Below are 27464 nucleotides of genomic sequence, written 5' to 3'. Positions count from 1 at the left end.
AGAATTCATTAGATTTAGGTAACTGTCTATTCTGTGATTCAGCATTTTAAATTCAACTCCATTCCCAATACGTTATTCCAGCGGGCAAGACGGCGTATTCCAACGACATCGCCCCGCTATTATTTAGAATGGATTGGTCTTTAGAATATATTGGATATATATACGGGATATATTGGGGCGGTATCGTCTGTGGATCTACTGGGACGGTATCGTCTGGATATATTGGTGCGGTATCGTCTGGATATATTGGTGCGGTATCGTCTGGATATATTGGTGCGGTATCGTCTGGATATATTGGGGCGGTATCGTCTGGATATATTGGGACGGTATTGTCTGGATATATTGGGGCGGTATCGTCGGTGGATCTACTGAGACAGTATCGTCTGGATATATTGGGACAGTATCATCTGGATATATTGGGACAGTATCGTCTGGATATATTGGGACGGTATCGTCTGGATATATTGGTGCGGTATCGTCTGGATATATTGGGGCGGTAATCGTCTGCATATATTGGGACGGTATCGTCTGGATATATTGGGACGGTATCGTCTGGATATATTGGTGCGGTATCGTCTGGATATATTGGTGCGGTATCGTCTGGATATATTGGGACGGTATCGTCTGGATATATTGGGACGGTATCGTCTGGATATATTGGGGCGGTATCGTCTGTGGATCTACTGGGACAGTATCGTCTGGATATATTGGGACAGTATCGTCTGGATATATTGGGACAGTATCGTCTGGATATATTGGGACGGTATCGTCTGGATATATTGGTGCGGTATCGTCTGGATATATTGGGGCGGTAATCGTCTGCATATATTGGGACGGTATCGTCTGGATATATTGGTGCGGTATCGTCTGGATATATTGGGACGGTATCATCTGGATATATTGGGACGGTATCGTCTGGATATATTGGGGCGTTATCGTCTGTGGATCTACTGGGACGGTATCGTCTGGATATATTGGCGCGGTATGGTCTGAATATTTTGGTGCGGTATCGTCTGTGGATATATTGGGGCGGTATCGTCTGTAGATCTACTGGGGCGGTATCGTCTGGATATATTGGGGCGGTATGGTCTGAATATGTTGGTGCGGTATCGTCTGTGGATCTACTGGGGCGGTATCGTCTGGATATATTGGGGTGGTATGGTCTGAATATTTTGGGGCGGTATCGTCTGAATCTACTGGGACAGTATCGTCTGGATATATTGGGGCGGTATCGTCTGTGGATATATTGGGGCGGTATCGTCTGTAGATCTACTGGGGCGGTATCGTCTGTGGATATATTGGGGCGGTATCGTCTGGATATATTGGGGCGGTATGGTCTGGATATATTGGGGCGGTATCGTCTGTGGATATATTGGGGCGGTATCATCTGTGGGTATATTGGGGCGGTATCATCTGTGGATATATTGGGGCGGTATCATCTGTGGATATATTGGGGCGGTATGGTCTGTGGATATATTGGGGCGGTATGGTCTGTGGATATATTGGGGCGATATCATCTGTGGATATATTGGGACGGTATCGGCTGGATATATTGGGGCGGTATCTGGATCTCTGGATCTACATATCGTCTGGGGGCGGTATCATCTGTGGATATATTGGGGCGGTATCATCTCTGGATATAGTGGGCGGTATCGTCTGTGGATATATTGGGGCGGTATCATCTGTGGATATATTGGGGCGGTATCATCTGTGGATATATTGGGGCGGTATCGTCTGGATATATTGGGGCGGTATCATCTGTGGATATATTGGGGCGGTATGATCTGTGGATATATTGGTGCGGTATCATCTGTGGATATATTGGGGCGGTATCATCTGTGGATATATTGGGGCGGTATCATCTGTGGATATAGTGGGGCGGTATCGTCTTGAAATATTGGTGCTTTATCGTCTGGATATATTGGGGCGGTATCATCTGTGGATATATTGGGGCGGTATCATCTGTGGATATAGTGGGGCGGTATCATCTGTGGATATATTGGGGCGGTATCATCTGTGGATATAGTGGGGCGGTATCGTCTTGAAATATTGGTGCTTTATCGTCTGGATATAGTGGGGCGGTATCGTCTGTGGATATATTGGGGCGGTATCATTTCTGGATATAGTGGGGCGGTATCGTCTGTGGATATATTGGGGCGGTATCATCTGTGGATATATTGGGGCGGTATCATCTGTGGATATATTGGGGCGGTATCGTCTGGATATATTGGGGCGGTATCATCTGTGGATATATTGGGGCGGTATCATCTGTGGATATATTGGTGCGGTATCATATGTGGATATATTGGGGCGGTATCATCTGTGGATATATTGGGGCGGTATCATCTGTGGATATAGTGGGGCGGTATCGTCTTGAAATATTGGTGCTTTATCGTCTGGATATATTGGGGCGGTATCATCTGTGGATATATTGGGGCGGTATGATCTGTGGATATATTGGTGCGGTATCATCTGTGGATATATTGGGGCGGTATCATCTGTGGATATATTGGGGCGGTATCATCTGTGGATATAGTGGGGCGGTATCGTCTTGAAATATTGGTGCTTTATCGTCTGGATATATTGGGGCGGTATCATCTGTGGATATATTGGGGCGGTATGGTCTGAATATTTTGGTGCTTTATCGTCTGGATATATTGGGGCGGTATCATCTGTGGATATATTGGCGCGGTATGGTCTGAATATTTTGGTGCTTTATCGTCTGGATATATTGGGGCGGTATCATCTGTGGATATATTGGGGCGGTATCATCTGTGGATATAGTGGGGCGGTATAGTCTTGAAATATTGGGGCGGTATCGTCTGGATATATTGGGGCGGTAATCGTCTGCATATATTGGGACGGTATCGTCTGGATATATTGGTGCGGTATCGTCTGGATATATTGGTGCGGTATCGTCTGGATATATTGGTGCGGTATCGTCTGGATATATTGGGACGGTATCGTCTGGATATATTGGGACGGTATCGTCTGGATATATTGGGGCGGTATCGTCTGTGGATCTACTGGGACAGTATCGTCTGGATATATTGGGACAGTATCGTCTGGATATATTGGGACAGTATCGTCTGGATATATTGGGACGGTATCGTCTGGATATATTGGTGCGGTATCGTCTGGATATATTGGGGCGGTAATCGTCTGCATATATTGGGACGGTATCGTCTGGATATATTGGTGCGGTATCGTCTGGATATATTGGGACGGTATCATCTGGATATATTGGGACGGTATCGTCTGGATATATTGGGGCGTTATCGTCTGTGGATCTACTGGGACGGTATCGTCTGGATATATTGGCGCGGTATGGTCTGAATATTTTGGTGCGGTATCGTCTGTGGATATATTGGGGCGGTATCGTCTGTAGATCTACTGGGGCGGTATCGTCTGGATATATTGGGGCGGTATCGTCTTGAAATATTGGTGCTTTATCGTCTGGATATATTGGGGCGGTATCATCTGTGGATATATTGGGGCGGTATCATCTGTGGATATAGTGGGGCGGTATCATCTGTGGATATATTGGGGCGGTATCATCTGTGGATATAGTGGGGCGGTATCGTCTTGAAATATTGGTGCTTTATCGTCTGGATATATTGGGGCGGTATCATCTGTGGATATATTGGGGCGGTATCATCTCTGGATATAGTGGGGCGGTATCGTCTGTGGATATATTGGGGCGGTATCATCTGTGGATATATTGGGGCGGTATCATCTGTGGATATATTGGGGCGGTATCGTCTGGATATATTGGGGCGGTATCATCTGTGGATATATTGGGGCGGTATCATCTGTGGATATATTGGTGCGGTATCATATGTGGATATATTGGGGCGGTATCATCTGTGGATATATTGGGGCGGTATCATCTGTGGATATAGTGGGGCGGTATCGTCTTGAAATATTGGTGCTTTATCGTCTGATATATTGGGGCGGTATCATCTGTGGATATATTGGGCGGTATCATCTGTGGATATAGTGTGGGGCGGTATCATCTGTGGATATATTGGGGCGGTATCATCTGTGGATATAGTGGGGCGGTATCGTCTTGAAATATTGGTGCTTTATCGTCTGGATATATTGGGGCGGTATCATCTGTGGATATATTGGTGCGGTATCATATGTGGATATATTGGGGCGGTATCATCTGTGGATATATTGGGGCGGTATCATCTGTGGATATAGTGGGGCGGTATCGTCTTGAAATATTGGTGCTTTATCGTCTGGATATATTGGGGCGGTATCATCTGTGGATATATTGGGGCGGTATCATCTGTGGATATAGTGGGGCGGTATCATCTGTGGATATATTGGGGCGGTATCATCTGTGGATATAGTGGGGCGGTATCGTCTTGAAATATTGGTGCTTTATCGTCTGGATATATTGGGGCGGTATCATCTGTGGATATATTGGGGCGGTATCATCTGTGGATATAGTGGGGCGGTATAGTCTTGAAATATTGGGGCGGTATCGTCTGGATATATTGGGGCGGTAATCGTCTGCATATATTGGGACGGTATCGTCTGGATATATTGGTGCGGTATCGTCTGGATATATTGGTGCGGTATCGTCTGGATATATTGGTGCGGTATCGTCTGGATATATTGGGACGGTATCGTCTGGATATATTGGGACGGTATCGTCTGGATATATTGGGGCGGTATCGTCTGTGGATCTACTGGGACAGTATCGTCTGGATATATTGGGACAGTATCGTCTGGATATATTGGGACAGTATCGTCTGGATATATTGGGACGGTATCGTCTGGATATATTGGTGCGGTATCGTCTGGATATATTGGGGCGGTAATCGTCTGCATATATTGGGACGGTATCGTCTGGATATATTGGTGCGGTATCGTCTGGATATATTGGGACGGTATCATCTGGATATATTGGGACGGTATCGTCTGGATATATTGGGGCGTTATCGTCTGTGGATCTACTGGGACGGTATGGTCTGAATATTTTGGTGCGGTATCGTCTGTGGATATATTGGGGCGGTATCGTCTGTAGATCTACTGGGGCGGTATCGTCTGGATATATTGGGGCGGTATGGTCTGAATATGTTGGTGCGGTATCGTCTGTGGATCTACTTAGGCGGTATCGTCTGGATATATTGGGGTGGTATGGTCTGAATATTTTGGGGCGGTATCGTCTGAATCTACTGGGACAGTATCGTCTGGATATATTGGGGCGGTATCGTCTGTGGATATATTGGGGCGGTATCGTCTGTAGATCTACTGGGGCGGTATCGTCTGTGGATATATTGGGGCGGTATCGTCTGGATATATTGGGGCGGTATGGTCTGAATATGTTGGTGCGGTATCGTCTGTGGATATAATGGGGCGGTATCATCTGTGGGTATATTGGGGCGGTATCATCTGTGGATATATTGGGGCGGTATCATCTGTGGATATATTGGGGCGGTATCATCTGTGGATATATTGGGGCGGTATGGTCTGTGGATATATTGGGGCGGTATCATCTGTGGATATATTGGGACGGTATCGGCTGGATATATTGGGGCGGTATCGTCTGGATCTACTGGGACAGTATCGTCTGGATATATTGGGGCGGTATCATCTGTGGATATATTGGGGCGGTATCATCTCTGGATATAGTGGGGCGGTATCGTCTGTGGATATATTGGGGCGGTATCATCTGGATATATTGGGGCGGTATCATCTGTGGATATATTGGGCGGTATCGTCTGGATATATTGGGGCGGTATCATCTGTGGATATATTGGGGTATCATCTGGGCATCTGTGGATATATCATCTGTGGATATATTGGGGCGGTATCATCTGTGGATATATTGGTGCGGTATCATCTGTGGGTATATTGGGGCGGTATCATCTGTGGATATATTGGGGCGGTATCATCTGTGGATATATTGGGGCGGTATCATCTGTGGATATATTGGGGCGGTATGGTCTGTGGATATATTGGGGCGGTATCATCTGTGGATATATTGGGACGGTATCGGCTGGATATATTGGGGCGGTATCGTCTGGATCTACTGGGACAGTATCGTCTGGATATATTGGGGCGGTATCATCTGTGGATATATTGGGGCGGTATCATCTCTGGATATAGTGGGGCGGTATCATCTGTGTATATATTGGGGCGGTATCATCTGTGGATATATTGGGGCGGTATCGTCTGGATATATTGGGGCGGTATCATCTGTGGATATATTGGGGCGGTATCATCTGTGGATATATTGGGGCGGTATCATCTGTGGATATATTGGTGCGGTATCATCTGTGGATATATTGGTGCGGTATCATCTGTGGATATATTGGGGCGGTATCATCTGTGGATATAGTGGGGCGGTATCATCTGTGGATATATTGGGGCGGTATCATCTGTGGATATAGTGGGGCGGTATCGTCTTGAAATATTGGTGCTTTATCGTCTGGATATATTGGGGCGGTATCATCTCTGGATATAGTGGGGCGGTATCGTCTGTGGATATATTGGGGCGGTATCATCTGTGGATATATTGGGGCGGTATCATCTGTGGATATATTGGGGCGGTATCGTCTGGATATATTGGGGCGGTATCATCTGTGGATATATTGGGGCGGTATCATCTGTGGATATATTGGTGCGGTATCATATGTGGATATATTGGGGCGGTATCATCTGTGGATATATTGGGGCGGTATCATCTGTGGATATAGTGGGGCGGTATCGTCTTGAAATATTGGTGCTTTATCGTCTGGATATATTGGGGCGGTATCGTCTGGATATATTGGGACGGTATCATCTGGATATATTGGGACGGTATCGTCTGGATATATTGGGGCGTTATCGTCTGTGGATCTACTGGGACGGTATCGTCTGGATATATTGGCGCGGTATGGTCTGAATATTTTGGTGCGGTATCGTCTGTGGATATATTGGGGCGGTATCGTCTGTAGATCTACTGGGGCGGTATCGTCTGGATATATTGGGGCGGTATGGTCTGAATATGTTGGTGCGGTATCGTCTGTGGATCTACTGGGGCGGTATCGTCTGGATATATTGGGGCGGTATCGTCTGTGGATATATTGGGGCGGTATCGTCTGTAGATCTACTGGGGCGGTATCGTCTGTGGATATATTGGGGCGGTATCGTCTGGATATATTGGGGCGGTATGGTCTGAATATGTTGGTGCGGTATCGTCTGTGGATATATTGGGGCGGTATCGTCTGTGGGTATATTGGGGCGGTATCATCTGTGGATATATTGGGGCGGTATCATCTGTGGATATATTGGGGCGGTATCATCTGTGGATATATTGGGGCGGTATGGTCTGTGGATATATTGGGGCGGTATCATCTGTGGATATATTGGGACGGTATCGGCTGGATATATTGGGGCGGTATCGTCTGGATCTACTGGGACAGTATCGTCTGGATATATTGGGGCGGTATCATCTGTGGATATATTGGGGCGGTATCATCTCTGGATATAGTGGGGCGGTATCGTCTGTGGATATATTGGGGCGGTATCATCTGTGGATATATTGGGGCGGTATCATCTGTGGATATATTGGGGCGGTATCGTCTGGATATATTGGGGCGGTATCATCTGTGGATATATTGGGGCGGTATGATCTGTGGATATATTGGTGCGGTATCATCTGTGGATATATTGGGGCGGTATCATCTGTGGATATATTGGGGCGGTATCATCTGTGGATATAGTGGGGCGGTATCGTCTTGAAATATTGGTGCTTTATCGTCTGGATATATTGGGGCGGTATCATCTGTGGATATATTGGGGCGGTATCATCTCTGGATATAGTGGGGCGGTATCGTCTGTGGATATATTGGGGCGGTATCATCTGTGGATATATTGGGGCGGTATCATCTGTGGATATATTGGGGCGGTATCGTCTGGATATATTGGGGCGGTATCATCTGTGGATATATTGGGGCGGTATCATCTGTGGATATATTGGGGCGGTATCATCTGTGGATATATTGGGGCGGTATCATCTGTGGATATAGTGGGGCGGTATCGTCTTGAAATATTGGTGCTTTATCGTCTGGATATATTGGGGCGGTATCATCTGTGGATATATTGGGGCGGTATCATCTGTGGATATAGTGGGGCGGTATCATCTGTGGATATATTGGGGCGGTATCATCTGTGGATATAGTGGGGCGGTATCGTCTTGAAATATTGGTGCTTTATCGTCTGGATATATTGGGGCGGTATCATCTGTGGATATATTGGGGCGGTATCATCTGTGGATATAGTGGGGCGGTATAGTCTTGAAATATTGGGGCGGTATCATCTGGATATATTGGGGCGGTATCGTCTGGATATATTGGGGCGGTATCATCTGGATATATTGGGGCGGTATCGTCTGGATATATTGGGGCGGTATCGTCTGGATATATTGGGGTGGCATTGTCTGTGCATCAATTGGGGGTACATTGCTTTAAGTAAATATAAATAGTTCTATGGCGTTGAACTTCTGCCATACTATACTCTATCTCTCTTCATCCTTCACTCATCATCTTTTTCCTCTCTCTCATTTCTCTCTCCATTATCCTCTCTCTCAAATCAAAACAATCAAAGTGTATTGGTCCTGTACACAGATTTGCAGATGTTATCTCAGGTGCAGTGAAATGCTTGTGTTTCCAGCTCCAACAGTGCAGTAATATCTAGCAATACCCCTTCCAAACATTTAATATCTAGCAATACCCCTTACAAACATTTACATAAAGAAGAAATATCAGAACGAGCAATGTCAGAGTCTGGAATAGAAGTAAACATGTATAAATCGTGTGTATAGACAGTATATGAATAGAAAAGTTATGTACAGCAGTAGCTATATAAGATGAGCCATGACTTGAATACAGTATATACATATCAAGTGGATAAAAGAGTAAACATTATTAAAGTGACCAGTGACTATGTACATAGGGCAACAGTCTCTGAGGTACAGGGCAGAGTACCGGGTGGTAGCCGGTAGTGATTAAGCTGTTTTTCAGTCTGTCAGTCCCAGCTTTGATGCACCTGTACTTTCTCCTCCTTCTTGATGGTAGCGGGGTGAAAAGGCTGTGGCTCGGGTGAATGAGATCTTTGATGATCTTTTCTCTCTCTTTCAGAATCAGACGACTCGGGGGAAGAAGCGGGAGTACCCTCACTTGGCCGTACACAATATGACATCAGAGGGGGCGTACGTGGGTCAGCACTCCCAGGGGCTGGGAGGTCAGTACGCTGACTACTTCAAGAAGAAGAGGATCTAGAGATGACCTCTGAACCTCTGCACCCTATCTCCTAAACCATACAGTACATACACAGTCTCAGCTTTAGTGTTGTATGATGTTGGTATACACACAGACACACACAAGGCAGACTGACACACACACACACACACACACACACACACACACACACACGCTTTTGTCCTGTTCAAGCCTTAACGCTTAACTCAGTTGGTGAAAATGTTTCTTGACTAATAATGTACATTGTTTCTAATGTATGTGAGCTGCTTCTGTATTTTAGGGTCAGTCAGTCTGCCTTGTTGAAGGCCAGTCAGTGTGTAGTCAGGTTTCCCTCTCTCTCTGTTTCTATCACTCTGTTTCTAATCTCTCTGTGCGCTTTTCTACAAACGGGGGAAACTGGCCAGTGTTGCAGACAGAGTTGATTTGATGACTCACTTTAACTGACGTGTTTTTCTCTTCAGTGTCTTTCTCTTTTTCTGATTGCCTAAGCTCTCCTTTTATCTCTCTCTTTGTGGAGACCTTGATGTAGTGTGTGCGTGATGTGTCGTAAGTGTAGGAGTGATCAGCCATTCGCAGGGTAGAAGAAGGCAGGGCTACCCTGGAAACTCAGAGACACAGGGAGAGGGATGTCTCATCACTGCTTTTAACCTTGAACCATGGACACTTATAGACTCCTATTGGTGTGGTGAACTAGGAAATGAATGGACACCTAACTTGGTACCTTATAGACATGACAATAGTCACTGAGTGGACACCTCTTTGGGTCGATATAGCCATGTATTATAACTAGCTAGTGGATGGACATTTCCAAGACCTAGGCCTTCTTCTTATGGCTCTGTGTATGATAGCTACAGGGTGGAAACCTTTTTACTGTTTATAATGGCTCTCGTTTTCTGTAAGGGCCATTGAACAGTGGCTCAGTCGAGGAACAGAAGAGGTTCCCAGGCTCCTCTTCTTTTTCTGTGTGTTTTTTAAATGACTTTTCTGGATGGGAAGCGCTGTGGAGACAAAAAAACAACCAAGTTTAATACTGCTTCATAAACTGCCATTAGAAATGAAACAGGAAACAGAAAAATTCAGGAGAGTAGCCATGTTGAATTATCTCAGAGTAATTTCCATTTTGATTCAGTCAATTCAGAAAGTAAAAGATGACTGTCAATTTTCATCAAGCCATGAATCGAATTTAAATGAATCACCTTGAGATTCACATGGTACAGCAGGGGTAGGCAACCCTATTCCTGGAGTGCTAAAGGTATTGTAGGATTTTATTCCAACTAGGCACCACACCTGACCAACTGAGCTAATTGATCAGTTCAGTGATTGACTGATCAATTAGTGATTGACTGATCAAGGGCATGGGATGAGGGCTTTAGCACCATGTTTAGTACTGGCACAGGTCTTCAGCCTTAGACCCAGGCAATAACAACAGCTACTGTACCAATTAATATCACAATGCCAACATGAGGGCATGCAAGGGCATTGCCGCTCAATGTGTAGTGTGCTACAATCAAACTGTCAGTTAATTTCTCTCTTCATCTTTCTTCCTCTCCTTTTCTATCTGATCCCTAATCTCTCTCTAATCTATCCGTTTTCATCCTCCACTCTGAGTTGAATTCGCGGCGTTCTCCTGTGTCATGTGACTTGAAGTACTGATGTTTTTAGTGGTGTCCTATATCATGCTCTTAACGGGCAAAGCTGTAACATATTTCAAACCCTTTCAGTGCTGTGTTACACTGGCTTAGAGCCATAATTTTACTTGTACTGTGTGTGTGTGTATGTTGGACTTGGCTTTTCCAGCCAGTTGATTGCTAGCTTCAACCACATCTTTAAAAGGCAATGCTTAGAAGTGTGTGTAGCTTCTTTATTTCTCTGTGTGTGTGTGTGTGGTGTGTGTGTGAGAGAGAGAAACTGTAGGAAGCTGTCTCAGTCAGTGTCTGTAAAAGGCAGACCCAGGCAGGTCATAATGTCTGTCTGTAGTCAGGCACTTTAAGCCAGTCTGTGTTGTTTTAATGGCCCTCTGGTAATTTAATTAGCCTTTTTTCTCTAAGCCATTACTGGGTGTGCCACAGTGCTATGCAGAGCTGTGCCTGTGTGTTTTCTGACCTGCTCATATTCCTTCTTTGCCTAATAGCAGGTCCATATGTTTTTATAGGAATTCAGTGTACTGTATGTAGTCTGAGTTTGTGTGTGAATAAGTTGTGTGTGCGTTAATAAGAGAAAGAGAGGAGAGAGAGGAGAGAGAGAAAAAGAGGAGAGTGGGAGAGAGAGAAAGAGAGGAGAGTGGGAGAAAGAGAGGAGAGTGGGAGAGAGAGAGAAAGAGAGGAGAGTGGGAGAGAGAGAAAGAGAGGAGAGTGGGAGAGAGAGAAAGAGAGGAGAGTGGGAGAGAGAGAAAGAGAGGAGAGTGGGAGAGAGAGAAAGAGAGGAGAGTGGGAGAGAGAGAAAGGAGAGGGGGAGAGAGAAAGGAGAGAGAGTAGAGAAAGAGAGGAATGGGAGAGAGAAAGAGGAGAGAGAGTAGAGAAAGAGAGAGAAAGAGAGGAGAGTGGGAGAGCGAGAGAGAGGAGAGTGGGAGAGAGAAAGAGAGGAGAGTGGGAGAGAGAAAGAGAGGAGAGTGGGAGAGAGGAGAGTGGGAGAGGAGAGTGGGAGAGAGAAAGAGAGGAGAGTGGGAGAGCGAGAGAGAGGAGAGTGGGAGAGCGAGAGAGAGTGGTCCTTCTGTGGCACAGTTGGTAGAGCATGGCGAGAGAGCAGGGAGTGGGTTCGAGGGACCACCCATACGGGAGAATGAAAGAGACTGTAAGTGGGATAAAAGAGAAATAGGAGATTGAGGGAGAGGAGAGAAAGAGAGGAGAGTGGGAGAGTGGGAGAGCGAGAGAGAGGAGAGTGGGAGAGAGAAAGAGAGGAGAGTGGGAGAGAGAAAGAGAGGAGAGTGGGAGAGCGAGATAGAGGAGAGTGGGAGAGAGAAAGAGAGGAGAGTGGGAGAGAGAAAGAGAGGAGAGTGGGAGAGCGAGAAAGAGAGGAGAGTGGGAGAGAGAAAGAGAGGAGAGTGGGAGAGCGAGAGAGAGAAGAGTGAGAGAGAGGAGAGTGGGAGAGCAAGAGAGAGGAGAGGGGGAGAGAGAGAAAGGAGAGTGGGAGAGAGAGAAAGAGAGGAGAGTGGGAGAGAGAGAAAGAGAGGAGAGTGGGAGAGAGAGAAAGAGGAGAGTGGGAGAGAGAGAAAGAGGAGAGAGAGAGAGAAAGAGAGGAGTGGGAGAGAGAAAGAGAGGAGAGTGGGAGAGAGAAAGAGAGGAGAGTGGGAGAGAGAAAGAGAGGAGAGTGGGAGAGCGAAAGAGAGGAGAGTGGGAGAGAGAAAGAGAGGAGAGTGAGAGAGAGGAGAGTGGGAGAGCAAGAGAGAGGAGAGTGGGAGAGAGAGAAAGGAGAGTGGGAGAGAGGAGAGAGAGAAAGAGAGGAATGGGAGAGAGAAAGAGGAGAGAGAGTAGAGAAAGAGAGGAGTGGGAGAGAGGAGAGTGAGAGAGAGGAGAGTGGGAGAGCGAGAGAGGAGAGTGGGAGAGAGGAGAGTGGGAAATAGAGGAGATTGGGAGAGCGAGAGAGAGGAGAGTGAGAGAGAGGAGAGTGGGAGAGCGAGAGAGGAGAGTGGGAGAGAGAAAGAGAGGAGAGTGGGAGAGCGAGAGAGTGGGAGAGAGAAAGAGAGGAGAGGGAGAGAGAAAGAGAGGAGAGTGAGAGAGAAAGAGAGGAGAGTGGGAGAGCGAGATAGAGGAGAGTGGGAGAGACAAAGAGAGGAGAGTGGGAGAGACAAAGAGAGGAGAGTGGGAGAGCGAGAAAGAGAGGAGAGTGGGAGAGAGAAAGAGAGGAGAGTGGGAGAGCGAGAGAGAGGAGAGTGAGAGAGAGGAGAGTGGGAGAGCAAGAGAGAGGAGAGTGGGAGAGAGAAAGGAGAGTGGGAGAGAGAGAAAGAGAGGAGAGTGGGAGAGAGAGAAAGAGGAGAGAGAGTAGAGAAAGAGAGGAGTGGGAGAGAGAAAGAGAGGAGTGGGAGAGAGAAAGAGAGGAGTGGGAGAGCGAGAAAGAGAGGAGTGGGAGAGAGAAAGAGAGGAGAGTGGGAGAGAGAAAGAGAGGAGAGTGGGAGAGCGAGAGAGGAGAGTGAGAGAGAGGAGAGTGGGAGAGCAAGAGAGAGGAGAGTGGGAGAGAGAGAAAGGAGAGTGGGAGAGAGAGAAAGGAGAGTGGGAGAGAGAGGAGAGTGGGAGAGAGAGAAAGAGAGGAGAGTGGGAGAGAAAGTAGAGAAAGAGAGGAATGGGAGAGAGAAAGAGGAGAGAGAGTAGAGAAAGAGAGGAGTGGGAGAGCGAGAGAGAGGAGAGTGGGAGAGAGAAAGAGAGGAGAGTGGGAAATAGAGGAGATTGGGAGAGCGAGAGAGAGGAGAGTGAGAGAGAGGAGAGTGGGAGAGCGACAGAGGAGAGTGGGAGAGAGAAAGAGAGGAGAGTGGGAGAGAGAGAGAGAGAGAGGAGTGAGAGAGAAAAGAGAGGAGAGTGGGAGAGCGAGAGAGTGGGAGAGAGAAAGAGAGGAGAGTGAGAGAGAAAGAGAGGAGAGTGAGAGAGAAAGAGAGGAGAGTGGGAGAGCGAGAGAGAGGAGAGAAAGAGAGGAGAGTGGGAGAGAGAAAGAGAGGGACAGAGAGAAAAACAGCTCCAGCTGCTAGCACACCTATTGTGTTTATTAATTTGGCGTTCCATTTTGATGCGTCTTTTTTTCCCTGTCTCTGTGTGCACACGTGTGTGTGCATTTAGCGGAGGTCTCTTATGGTATGCTCCAGGTCTGTTACCATATAATATTGTGATGATAGTCAGCACAGATACCTCATTACCTCTGCATGATATCTCTCTGTCTCCTCTTAGAAGTGTTCCCTTTAGTATTGCATGTACACTGAGTATACCAGACATTAGGAACACCTTCCTAATAATGACTTGCACCCCCCCCCCCTCAGAACAGGACTCTACAAGGTGTTGAAAGCGTTCAACAGGGATAATGGCCCATGTTGACTCCAATGCTTCCCACAGTTGTGTCAAATTGGCTGGATGTTTTGGGTAGTGGACCATTCTTGATACACATGTTTTTTGACACAATAAAACTTGTGTGCCTGGCACCTACTACCATAATCAGTTCAAAGACACTTAAATATTTTGGTTTTGCCCATTTACCCTCTGAATGGCACACATACACAATCCATGTCTCAACTGTAGCAAAGCTTAAAACTCCTGTGTCCTCCCCTTCATCTACACTGATTGAAAGAGCAGTGTTTTGTACACTCAGTGTATAGCGTTGATGTTACAGGTTTTAAAGCCCTGGTTAAAGGGGAGAATGAGAATCAGCAGTGGAATTGGCCTCAAGGGCCAGAGTGCTTTTAGTTTTGCTAGAACCAGTGACCTGACCAGAGGTTGAAGGGTTAAGGGCTTTCCCATCTACAGTAACAATCAAAAGTTTAGACACACCTACTCATTCAAGGGTTTTTCTTTATTTTTTATAATAGTGACGACATCACAACTATGAAATAACACAAATTGTATCATGTTGTAACCAAAAAAGTGTTAAACAAATCAACATTTATTTTATATTTGAGATTCTTTACTGTAGCCACCCTTTGCCTTTAATAACAGCTTTTCACACTCTTGGCATTCTCTCAACTAGCTTCATGAGGTAGTCACCTGGAATGCATTTCAATTAACAGGTGTGCCTTGTTAAAAGTTAAGAAGGAAATAAATTCCACAAATGAATGCATTTGAGACAATCAGTTGTGTTGTGACAAGGTAGGGGTGGTATACAGAAGATAGCCCTATTTGGTAAAAGACCAAGTCCATATTATGGTAAGAACAGTCCATCATTACATTAAGACATGAAGGTCAGTCAATCCAGAAAATGTAAAGAACTTTGGAAGTTTCTTCAAGTGCAGTCGCAAAAACCATCAAGCGCTATGATGAAACTGGCCCTCACGAGGACCACCACAGGAAAGGAAGACCCAGAGATACCTCTGCTGCAGAGGATAAGTTAATTAGAGTTACCAGCCTCAGACTGCAGCCCAAATAAATGCTTCACAGAGTTCAAGTAACAGACACATCAACATCAACTGTTCAGAGGAGACTGTGTGAATCAAGCCTTCATGGTCAAATCGCTGCAAAGAAACCACTGCTAAAGGACACCAAAAAGAAGAAGAGACTTGCTTGGGCCAAGAAACACGAGCAATGGACCTTAGACCTGGGAAATCTGTCCTTTGGTCTGATTAGTCCAAATTTGAGAATTTTGTTTTCAACCGCTGTGTCTTTGTGAGGTGCAGAATAGGTGAACGGATGATCTCCGCAAGTGTGGTTCCCACAGTGAAGCATGGAGGAGATGTGATGGTGTGGGGGTGCTTTGCTGGTATCACTGATTTATTTAAAATTCAAGGAACACTTAACCAGCATGACTACCACAGTATTCTGCAGCGATAAGCCACCCCATCTGGTTTGCGCTTAGTGGGACTATCATTTGTTTTTCAACAGGACAATAAGCCAACACACCTCCAGGCTGTGTACAGGATATTTGACCAAGAAGGAGAGTGATGGAGTGCTGCATCAGTTGACCTGGCCTCCACAATCACCCGACCTCAACCCAATTGGGATGAGTTGGACCGCAGAGTGAAGAAAAAGCAGCCAACAAGTGCTCAGCATATGTGGGAACTCCTTCAAGACTGTTGGAAAAGCATTCCAGGTGAAGCTGGTTGAGAGAATGCCAAGAGTGTGCAAAGCTGTTAAAGGCAAAGGGTGGCTACTTTGAAGAATCTAAATATATACATATATATAAATATATTTCTCATTTTGTCTGTCATAGTTGATGTGTACCTATGATGAAAATTACAGGCCTCATCTTTTTAAGTGGAAGAACTTGCACAATTGGTGGCTGACTAAATACTTTTTTGCCCCACTGTATTTTGATTAGTTTAACACTATTTTGGTTACTACATGATTCCTTATGCGTTATTTGATAACTATTCTACAAAGTAGAAAACAGTAAAAAAAAACACAAAAAAAACATTGATTAGGTGTGTCCAAACTTTCGACTGGTACTGTATATCGGTTGTGCCCATCTTTGCATGTTGACATCTAGGTGTATTGTTATATTCATTGGAAACAAGGTACACGGTCAGTGTTGTAGGAGAATCAGCTAGTTTGATGTGTGTGTAGGCTGCGTTGACACAACAATGTACTACACTGGGTGAGCACGAAGAGTGAGCCTGTGCCTACGGTACTGAACCGTGTGTGTGTGTGTGTGTGTGTGTGTGTGTGTGTGTGTGTGTGAGAGAGAGAGCTTTGCAATACTGAAGTGTTTACGACTGAACAGAATATTTTAAAGCCTTTACAGTCATGGCCAAAAGTTGAGAATGACAAAAATGAATTTCCACAAAGTTCGCTGCTTCAGTGTCTTTAGATATTTTTGTCAGATGTTACTATGGAATGCTGAAGTATAATTACAGTTTGTCAACCTTTTCTTGACAATTACATTAAGTTGATACAAAGAGTCAATATTTGCAGTGTTGACCCTTCTTTTTCAAGACCTCTGCAATCCACCCTGGCATGCTGTCAATTAACTTCTGGGACATCCTGACTGATGGCAGCCCATTCTTGCATTATCAATGCTTGGAGTTTGTCAGAATTTGTGGGTTTTTGTTTGTCCACCCACCTCTTGAGGATTGACCACAAGTTCAATGGGATTAAGGTCCGGGGAGTTTCCTGGCCATGGACCCAAAATATTGATGTTTTGTTCCCCGAGCCGCTTTTGCCTTATGGCAAGGTGCTCCATCATGCTGGAAAAGGCATTGTTCGTCACCAAACTGTTCCTGGATGGTTGGGAGAAGCTGCTCTTGGAGGATCTGTTGGTACTATTCTTTATTCATGGCTGTGTTCTTAGGCAAAACTGGGAGTGATCCCACTCCCTTGGCTGAGAAGCAACCCCAAACATGAATGGTCTTTTTTCCAGATGCCCCAAACAATTGGAAAGGGGATTCAGAGAAAATGACTTTACCCCAGTCCTCAGCGGTCCAATCCCTGTACCTTTTGCAGAATATCAGTCTGTCCCTGATGTTTTTCCTGGAGAGAAGTGGCTTCTTTGCTGCCCTTCTTGACACCAGGCCATCCTCCAAAAGTCTTCGCCTCACTGTGCGTGCAAATGCACTCACACCTGCCTGCTGCCCTTCCTGAGCAAGCTCTGTACGGGTGGTGGTAGCTGAATCAACTTTATGAGACAGTCCTGAACCACTCTCCTTGAAGTTCTTGATGATCCGATAAATGGTTGATTTAGGTGCAATCTTACTGGCAGCAATATCCTTGCCTGTGAAGCCCTTTTTGAGCAAAACAATGATGACAGCACGTGTTTCCTTGCAGGTAACCATGGTTGACAGAGGAAGAACAATGATTCCAATCACCACCCTCCTTTTGAAGCTTCCAGTCTGTTATTCGAACTCGATCAGCATGACAGAGTGATCTTCAGCCTTGTCCTCATCAACACTCACACCTGTGTTAACAAGAGAATCACTGACATGATGTCAGCTGGTCCTTTTGTGGCAGGGTTAAAATGCAGTGGAAATGTTTTTTGGGGATTCGGTTCATTTGCATGGCAAAGAGGGACTTTGCAATTCATCTGATCACTCTTCATAACATTCAGGAGTATATGCAAATTTCCATCATACAAACTGAGGCAGCAGACTTTGTGAAAATTAATATTTGTGTCATTCAAAACTTTTGGCCATGACTGTAGACCCAGATTGGGTGTGCTATTTGCTTTCTACTGTTTTTTTTTTAAAAGTATGTGGATTCTTTCTGACATGAAATCTCTACCGTAGATTTTGCAATATTTTATATTACAACTACGTTGATATTGCTTTACTGTGAATAAGCTATTTCTAGATGCAATCAAATTTTAGCATGCATATTTACTGCTGTAATATACAAATATGTTTTCAACAATTAATATTGCGTTTGACACTTTGGAATTTGACACAGAAGGCAAAAAAATAAATTTTAGATTTTATTTATTTTAATTGTGTATTTATGTAAATGTTTCCGAGAGTCATTATTTCTTTGTCTTATTCCTCTGAAAAATGTATTTGTTTTCTCTTCTTTATGAGCAGAAAGAATGGTCTTTTACAGTCCAGAATAAACATGGACTGTAAACTGAAAAACTATTCTGTGTTGTCTTCTTCTTGCATTGACTATCTCATCCACACATTGTCTGTCCAGCACCTTCCTTACATATGTTCTCAATATCACATTTTCCCTTTTCAACTGTGTTTGCCTACGGTAAAGATACCTGTAAGTCAGTGGAGACTGGTGGGAGGAGCTATAGGAGGATGGGCTCATTGTAATGGCCGCAATGGAATTAATGGAACGGAGTCAAACGTGGTTTCCATATCTGTGTTTGATACCGTTCCATTTACTCCATTACAGCCATTACAATGTGCCCGTCCTCCTATAGCTCCTCCCACCAGCCTCCACTGCTGTACGTGCTGTAGACCTTACTGGCATATGCATTTCATGAGCTATACAACAATGTCTGTTCCGCTAATTATTTTTCTTTACCCTTTTAGACGGTCTCAAATAACACCTTTTTAAGGCTCTGTTCTTCATCTCCTTCCTTCTGTCCTCACACCCCCAATATTGTATATTCAAATAAAGACATGAAATATTGGACATACACATTATGGCTGTACTTAAGAAGCTGTTTTGAAATAAAAGCAGTTTACAGTAAAGTTTATGTAAAGCTATACTGCCCTCCATTGTCCATCACAGGTACTACTTTCGCATCCTCCTCCCTTCAATGTAAACAGTATCCTTCATCCCAATCCAACCCACTGCTAACAGTATACTATATCCCATACATCGTTGCTCATTGTGTATTTATTATTACTTGTTTTACCGTTCTATTATTTTACTCTCTGCATTGTTGGGAAGGGCCCGAATGTAAGCATTTCACTGTTAGTCTACACCTGTTGTTTATGAACAATGTGCAGAATAAAATGTGATTTGATATTTCACCAGTATCCTATATCCTACACATCTGTCACCACTCACAGGGAGGTGGCCTCATGCAGTCAGTCCATGGTTAGAATCCTGTTCACTAACATGTCGTTGGCTTTGTCACTGTGTGTGACATCTTCACAGTGGCCGTAGCAATCCTTTTCCAGAGTCCATCTTGCACAGGTCCAATCAAGGGCCTCTCTCCCGCTTTTTCTTCAACCCCTTTCTCCATTTTAGAACTGATTATAAGGATACAGGTCCACACATACATGGCAGAGCTGATACATTTTGATAAAAGGTGAAAAGGTCAGACTGAGTGGTGGGCCCCAGGTGACAGAGGTGTACACAGCTCAGTGTCACATTCAGCAAGGGGTCAAAGCTACGTGTTCGCACATATTTCATTCCATATGCTATGTATGTATTCGGGGTTTTAGGCCGGGTTTCTGTACAGCACTTTGAGATATCAGCCGATGTAAGAAGGGCTATATAAATACATTTGATTTGATGATATTCATCCTTATAGTTGATATCTCTAGTATAATATCTCTCAGGGAAAAAACAGAAGTGTAAATATAGAGGATGTCAAAAACTGCGTGAAAGAAAGTGTCTTGCAGCAGCACTGATTTTGTTGTTTTTTTGGTCCAGGTCACCATAGTCTGTGACCCTTAACCTTTCACCCTTGACCCCTGGGATTGTATCAGTGGTAGGTAAGGCTTTGCGTAGAGGGTGGTTGCTGTGGTTACAAGCTGTTGTTGGCAAGCATGCGGGTGAACTCGTCGATGAGGCTCTTGAAGGTGATCCTCCTGTCGGGGGTGCTCTCCCAACACTTCCTCATCAGCTCATACACCTGCAAGACAACATAATTATAACTAACGTGAGTTACAGAAACTATTTCATACACCTACTAGACAACTAGGCTAGAAACTCCTACCAGAGGTATAACAAAACACAAACATGTCTTCCATATATGAAATGGATGGTTGTGTGAAAATGTTTTTATGCAAAAGTGGTTAAATTGCTAGATATTGTGACACACACCATTAACTTGAACAGTGCAGAAGAATGCCTGGGGGACAGGGGCACCTAAGCTCATGTAACCCAATATTGCAAGCTATGGTATTGCACAAATTCAGAATACAAGTAGTCAGTGCATTTAGAAAGTATTCTGACCCCTTCACTCTTTCCACATGTTGTTACGTTACAGCCTCTTCAAACTACACACAATACTCCATAATGACAAAGCAAAAACACGTTTTTAGAATTTGTTTCACATTTATAAAAAATGTAAAACTTAACTATAACATTTACATACAGTTGAAGTCGGAAGTTTTACATACACCTTAGCCAAATACATTTAAACTCAGTTTTTCACAATTCCTGCCATTTCATCCGAGTAACAATTCCCTGTCTTAGGTCAGTTAGGATCACCACTTTATTTTAAGAATGTGAAATGTCAGAATAATAGTAGAGATTTATTTAAGCTTTTATTTCTTTCATCACATTCCCAGTTGGTCAGAAGTTTACATACACTCAATTAGTATTTGGTAGCATTGCCTTTAAATTGTTAACTTGGGTAAACAGTTTCAGGTAGCCTTCCACAAGCTTCCCATAATAAGTTGGGTGAATTTTGGCCCATTCCTCTTGACAGAGCTGGTGTAACTGAGTCAGGTTTGTAGGCCTCCTTGCTCGCACACGCTTTTTCAGTTCTGCCAACACATTTTCTATGGGATTGAGGTCATGGCTTTGTGATGGCCACTCCAATACCTTGACTTTGTTGTCCTGAAGCCATTTTGCCACAACTTTGGAAGTATGCTTGGGGTCATTGTCCATTTGGAAGACCCATTTGCGACCAAGCTTTAGCTTCCTGACTGATGTCTTGAGATGTTGCCTCAATATATCCACATAGAATCATGGGGGGGGGATTTATCTATATTGTGAAGTGCACCAGTCCCCCCTGCAGCAAAGCACCCCCACAACATGATGCTGCCACCCCTGTGCTTCATGGTTGGGATGGTGTTCTTCGACTTGCAAGCCTCCCCCTTTTTCCTCCAAACATAACAATGGTCATTATGGCCAAATAGTTCTATTTTTGTTTCATCAGACCAGAGGACATTTCTCCAAAAAGTACGATCTTTGTCCCCATGTGCAGTTGCAAAACGTAGTCTGGCTTTTTTATGGCGGTTTTGAGGCAGTGGCTTCTTCCTTGCTGAGCGGCCTTTCAGGTTATGTCGATATAGGATTTGTTTTAATTTTTACTAGGAATAAATGTCAGGAATTGTGAAAAACTGAGTTTAAATGTATTTGGATAAGGTGTATGTAAACTTCCGACTTCAACCGTAGATACTTTTGTACCAGTTTCATCCAGCATCTTCACAAGGTCCTTTGCTGTTGTTCTGGGATTGATTTGCACTTTTCACACCAAAGTATGTTCATCTCTAGGAGACAAAATGCATCTCCTTTCTGAGCAGTATGACTGCTGTGTGGTCCCATGGTGTTTATACTCGCGTACTATTGTTTGAACGTGGTACCTTCAGGCGTTTGGAAATTGCTCCCAAGGATGAACCAGACTTGTGGAGGTCTACAATTGTGGAGGCCAACTAGTTTTTCAAATTGTGTTCAAATCTCATTCACAGACAGCATATCAATAATGGGCAATTCCACTAAATATAATAAGGTTTTCACGACACAAGCACTACAGTAGCATAACCAAGTTATAGGAGAGCAACCATAATACAACAGTCAGCTACTCTAGTAGTGTATATGTACAGCCCTCTTTTCCCCACTAAAACTACGTGTTGAAGGTTGATTCAAAGTCTTTTGAAGGTGACCAGGACATCATTGTGTCCTAACAGGGTGAGGAGACAAAGTAGCCAGTAGCGTTCTGGGGCCTGACCAGTAGTGGTTGTAGTTCTGGGGCCTGACCAGTAGTGGTTGTAGTTCTGGGGCCTGACCAGTAGTGGTTGTAGTTCTGTGGCCTGACCAGTAGTGGTTGTAGTTCTGTGGCCTGACCAGTAGTGGTTGTAGTTCTGGGGCCTGACCAGTAGTGGTTGTAGTTCTGTGGCCTGACCAGTAGTGGTTGTAGTTCTGGGGCCTGACCAGTAGCCAGTGGTGGTTGTAGTTCTGGGGCCTGACCAGTAGCCAGTGGTGGTTGTAGTTCTGGGGCCTGACCAGTAGCCAGTAGTGGTTGTAGTTCTGGGGCCTGACCAGTAGCCAGTAGTGGTTGTAGTTCTGGGGCCTGACCAGTAGCCAGTAGTGGTTGTAGTTCTGGGGCCTGACCAGTTGCCAGTAGTGGTTGTAGTTCTGGGGCCTGACCAGTTGCCAGTAGTGGTTGTAGTTCTGGGACCTGACCAGTAGCCAGTAGTGGTTGTAGTTCTGGGGCCTGACCAGTAGCCAGTAGTGGTTGTAGTTCTGTGGCACAGCTAACTGGTCATTCTGGGCAAGCTGCAGTGATAATGGTAGTATCCTTCCTGTATGACTGGCGGGGTAATGGGGCTGTGGGGTGATCCGTTTCCATTTCTACAGTTTGCTATAGGCAGTCAAAAGATGCAGCTTGTATACCAAACTGTAATGTTAGCCCAGGCTGAATGATGCTGGGGATACCCCAGTAGTGGAATGGTTGGTTGTCTGCTTGTGAAGAAAGGGCTGTCACAAACAGTCTTGAGTTCCTTCCAACGCCTAATTGGCCTGTGGGTTGAATGTGTCAAAGTCATATTTCTTTATTTTCCTTTGGATGTCAGGTAGGATTATAATTTGGACGATATTAACTTTGTGCATTGATTCTGGATTGGGGCCCACCCAGCAGGATATGTGGAGCGTGACAGAACCTGCGAGGGGGACCTCAGGTTACTCAGAGGTTGGTTAGAGTGTTGCTAGGTCATAGACTATGACTAAGAAGAGTTGGTTGTGGGGTTTGATGGACAGTAAAAGGGTTTCAGAGGAGGTAGAGCTGATCAAGCATGGTGCACAAAGATCATTATGTCACTGTCAATTCCCAGCCACCATAAATGATCATATACAGCCATAAATGGCATATGTCCTTATAGGCATGTTGGGGTTACTGCAGTTTCCCAGGCCAATGCATTAGTCACCACACCACGAAAGCACATTCTTCACATGAGTCCAGTTCAGGTGTCACACGGGCTGGCCAGGCATGGTTGGTAGCCAAATAGGTACATATGAGGAAAATGCAAGCCATCAATTTCCAGATGGCATTTTGGCTGTTGAATGGCCTCCTGGTATGTGGCAGTCCAGTTCCATGGTGTCTCTGTCTCTAGTAACTGCCTGAGGGGAGGACTGATGGTGGAGTGGGCCTATCAAGAACAGTTCTGGAAGATTCAAGTACAGGAGGTTGGTATCTTAATTGGGGAGAACAGGCTCGTGGTAACGGCTGGAGCGGAATTATTGGAATGGTATAAAAATACATGGTTCCCATGTGTTTGATTTCGCTCCGTTCCAGCCATTATTATGAGCCATCCACCCCTCAGCAGCCTCCACATTCAAGATGGCATTGACATTGGAGAGATGCAATTCCTTCTATGATGTGAAGTTGATGGAGTTTCTTGTCAATGAGTGTCAGGTTGAGTTGGTTTATTGTAGCTTGTCATCATGTGTGGTTGCATCCACCCCATGCACCATAATGTCCCCAAATTAACATGTACAGCAACTCCAGGGCAGACAGCCAGGAAGGTGGACATTATTGTCTGGAAGAAGTGATGTGCCATCTCAACCCAAACAAGATAAGAGTGCACCAGAACATCCCAATGTGCATCACCAATGTAGTGAAGCACCAGGTCTTGTTGGATTCAGGCAGACATATTGGACTAGCAATGAATCAAAGCTCACATCTAAATGATTAGGTGACTTAAGAGCCCAATCCTGGAGGTGTAAGTTATAGCACAGTGGGGGAAAGTTACAAAGCTAGTGAGAGGGTGTCAAAGTCCATGGTTGAATTCGTTTTCCTTTCGTTGGAGCCTCCCAGTTGACTCATTGATCCTCTAAGGCTGCGTTTACACAGGCCGCCCAAACCTATATTTTTTTCACTAATTTTTTTATTAATTTTTTCACTAATTTTTCACTTTTGACCAATCATATCAGATTTTTTTAGAGCTGATCTGATTAGTCAAAAGACCATATAGTGAAAAAAAGATCAGAATTTGGGCTGCCGGTGTAAACGCAATCTGCTGCCTTTTCTATATCCAGACAAAGGTGTTTGAGTGTATATGGTGGGTATCAGAAATGTTTTATTTAAAACATGTAGACTACCGGTAAAAAGTTTTAGAACACCTACTCATTCAAGGGTTTTTCTTTATTTTATTATTTTCTACATTGCAGAATAATAGTGAAGACATCAAAACTATGAAATAACACATATGGAATCATGTAGTAACCAAAAAGTGTTAAACAATATATTTTATAATTTGACATTCTTCAAAATAGCCAGCCTTTGCCTTGATGACAGCTTTGCACACTCTTGGCATGCTCTCAACCAGCTTCACCTGGAATGCTTTTCCAACAGTCTTGAAGGAGTTCCCACATATGCTGAGCACTTGTTTGCTGCTTTTCCTACACTCTGTGGACAGACTCATCCCAAACCATCTCAATTTGGTTAAGGTCGGGTGATTGTGGAGGCCAGGTCATCTGATGGAGCACTCCATCACTCTCCTTCTTGGTAAAATAGCCCTTACACAGCCTAGAGGTGTGTTGGGTCATTGTCCTGTTGAAAAACAAATCAGAGTCCCACTAAGTCCAAACCAGATGGGATGGCATAACGCTGCAGAATGCTGTGGTAGCCATGCTGGTTAAGTGCGCCTTGAATTCTAAATAAATCAGACAGTGTCACCAGCAAAGCACCCCAACACAATAACACCTCCTCCTCTATGCTTTACGGTGGGGAATACACATGTTCACCCACATCACAAACTCACAAAGACACGGCGGTTGGAACCAAAAATCTCTCATTTAGACTCCAGACCAAAGGACAAATTTCCACCGGTCTAAAGTCCATCGCTCATGTTTCTTGGCCCAAGCAAGTCTCTTCTTCTTATTGGTGTCCTTTAGTAGTGGTTTCTTTGCAGCAATTCGACCACGAAGGCCTGATTTCACGCAGTCCCCTCTGAAAAGTTGATGTTGAGATGTGTCTGTTACCTGAACTTATCCTCTGCAGCAGATGTAACTCTGGGTCTTCCTCTCCTGGGTCTTCCGAGCCAGTTTAATCATAGTGCTTGGTGGTTTTTCCGACTGCACTTGAAGAAACTTTCTAAGTTCTTGACATTTTCGGGATTGTCTTAAAGTAATGATGGACTGTTGTTTCTCTTTGCTTAATTGAGCTGTTCTTGCCATAATATGGACTTGGTATTTTACCAAATAGGGCTATTTTCTGTATACCACCCCTGCCTTGTCACAACACAACTGATTGGCTCAAACACATTAAGAAGGAAAGAAATTCCACAAAGTAACGCATTCCAGGTGACTACCTCATGAAGCTGGTTGAGAGAATGCCAAGAGTGTGCAAAGCTGTCAAGGCTTTTTTGGTTACTACATGATTCCATATGTGTTATTTCATAGCTTTGATGTCTTCACTATCATTCTACAATGTAGAAAATAGTACAACTAAAGAAAAACCCTTAAATGAGTAGGTGTTCTAAAACTTTTGACGGGTAGTGTACTTATACAGCTGATTAAACCACAGTTTAATTGTAATGTGGCAGCCATATTGGATTTGGAGTCAAATCTGGGGGGGTAATGTAATTGCAAGAGTAGGGGCTAAACTTATAAAATCTACAGACAAACCTTTGATACGAAAAAATGACCGTTTTTGTTGTCTGAGCCCACTTGCCTTAGAGTCGATTACAATAGTCACAACATCAAAAAACGTGTAACTGTATACATTTTTCTCAGGTGGGACAATACAGCACTGAATGAGAGCAAAGTTGTCTATTGAACAGCTACCATGTTTAAATGCATGAGAAATATGAATTGTTATCATAACTAACGTTAGTTAAAGAAAATATTTCATACACCTGCCAGACGAACAAGGCCCACAGGCAGATGCAAATGAGTTCTAGACATGACATTTCTAGGATTATTAAATGATTCTAGTCAATGTAAAAAACCCTGTAGGTGAATAAAAAATATATATCAAAAGGCACTTTTCCAGCTCCATAAATGATCTCATAGGATGGTGATTTGAGTGACCTATTGAGGATTCCTCTTTATGGTGGAGAAAGAGTTTAAAGAGAGAGAGCATGTTGTGCTTGATGGGGTGACTCTGAACAGGTAGGTATGTAGATCCTACCGTTCCAGGACAGCTCTCAGGGCGGGGCAGCCTCTTTCCCTCCTCCAGCGCCTTGACCAATCGCGTCACAGTCATCTGACCCTGAGTGGGACCAATCATCTTCAAGAACACCTGTGGGGACAGGTCGGGGGGCGGGGAGAGCAGAGATAAGTCACCATGGAGACGTAATGAAATGACCCCTGAAATCTATCCAGTGAGGACTGGAGTGACTTAGTTGTATTGTTGTCACCAACATTCAGAAGACGTTAGTCATCGAACCTTACCTCTACACTACATTTAACATTCAATAATCTATTTCAAAACAGTCTTTGAAAAAAAACATACAATGCCTTCAGAAAGTATTCACACTTCACACTTTTGTTGTGTTACAAGGTGTGATTACAATGATCTATACAAAAAAAACTAATGTCAAAGTGGAAGAAAATGTGTAACATTTATAAAACATTTATGAAAAATCAAACAGTAATATATCTTCTTTAGATAAGTATTCAACCCCCTGAGTCAATACATGTTAGAATCACCTTGGGCTGTGAGTTTTTCTGGGTATGTCTAAGAGGTTTGCACATCTGGATTGTAAAATATTTGCACATTATTATTTTTAAATTCTTCAAGCTTTGTCAAGTTTGTTGCTGATTATTGCTAGACAGCCTATCCATAACCTAATGCAGTCAAATGTAAAGAGTGGTACTCAGTGATATGTTTGGGACAAATCCAACAACACAACACTTTGAATTCAGGACATATTTTTCATTTCTTTGCCACATTTTTTGCAGTTTTACTTCCCTCCGATCCCAGCCTTGTTGCAAACAGGATGCATGTTTTGGAATATATTTATTCTGTACAGGCTTCCTTCTTTTCACTCTGTCATTTAGGTTAGTATTGTGGAGTAACTAC

General features: G+C 44.3%; 2 protein-coding genes across 3 annotated transcripts in view; one reads left to right on the top strand and one right to left on the bottom strand.

Moving 5' to 3' along the window:
• raver2 (ribonucleoprotein, PTB-binding 2) overlaps positions 1-11987 on the top strand; it is a 186748-nt gene extending 174761 nt beyond the window's left edge. Inside the window, exon 15 of the mRNA XM_052523520.1 lies at positions 9138-11987. Coding sequence (XP_052379480.1) covers positions 9138-9278 — 141 coding nt within the window. The 3' untranslated portion in view covers positions 9279-11987. The remainder of the gene's footprint in view (positions 1-9137) is intronic.
• A 2738-nt stretch (positions 11988-14725) lies between these two features.
• Positions 14726-27464, bottom strand: part of LOC118393732 (tyrosine-protein kinase JAK1) — a 76932-nt gene continuing 64193 nt past the window's right edge. For both annotated transcript variants that reach the window (XM_052462448.1, XM_052462444.1), the window contains exons 23-24: positions 26571-26681; positions 14726-20123 (exon numbers count right to left, since the gene is read on the bottom strand). In XM_052462448.1, coding sequence (XP_052318408.1) covers positions 20016-20123; positions 26571-26681 — 219 coding nt within the window. In that variant the 3' untranslated portion in view covers positions 14726-20015. The remainder of the gene's footprint in view (positions 20124-26570; positions 26682-27464) is intronic.

This window comes from Oncorhynchus keta, chromosome 1, assembly GCF_023373465.1.
Source record: "Oncorhynchus keta strain PuntledgeMale-10-30-2019 chromosome 1, Oket_V2, whole genome shotgun sequence".
Classification (NCBI taxonomy): Eukaryota; Metazoa; Chordata; class Actinopteri; order Salmoniformes; family Salmonidae; genus Oncorhynchus; species Oncorhynchus keta.
Note: the sequence above shows the minus strand (reverse complement) of the source record. Positions and strands in the feature narration are given on the sequence as shown.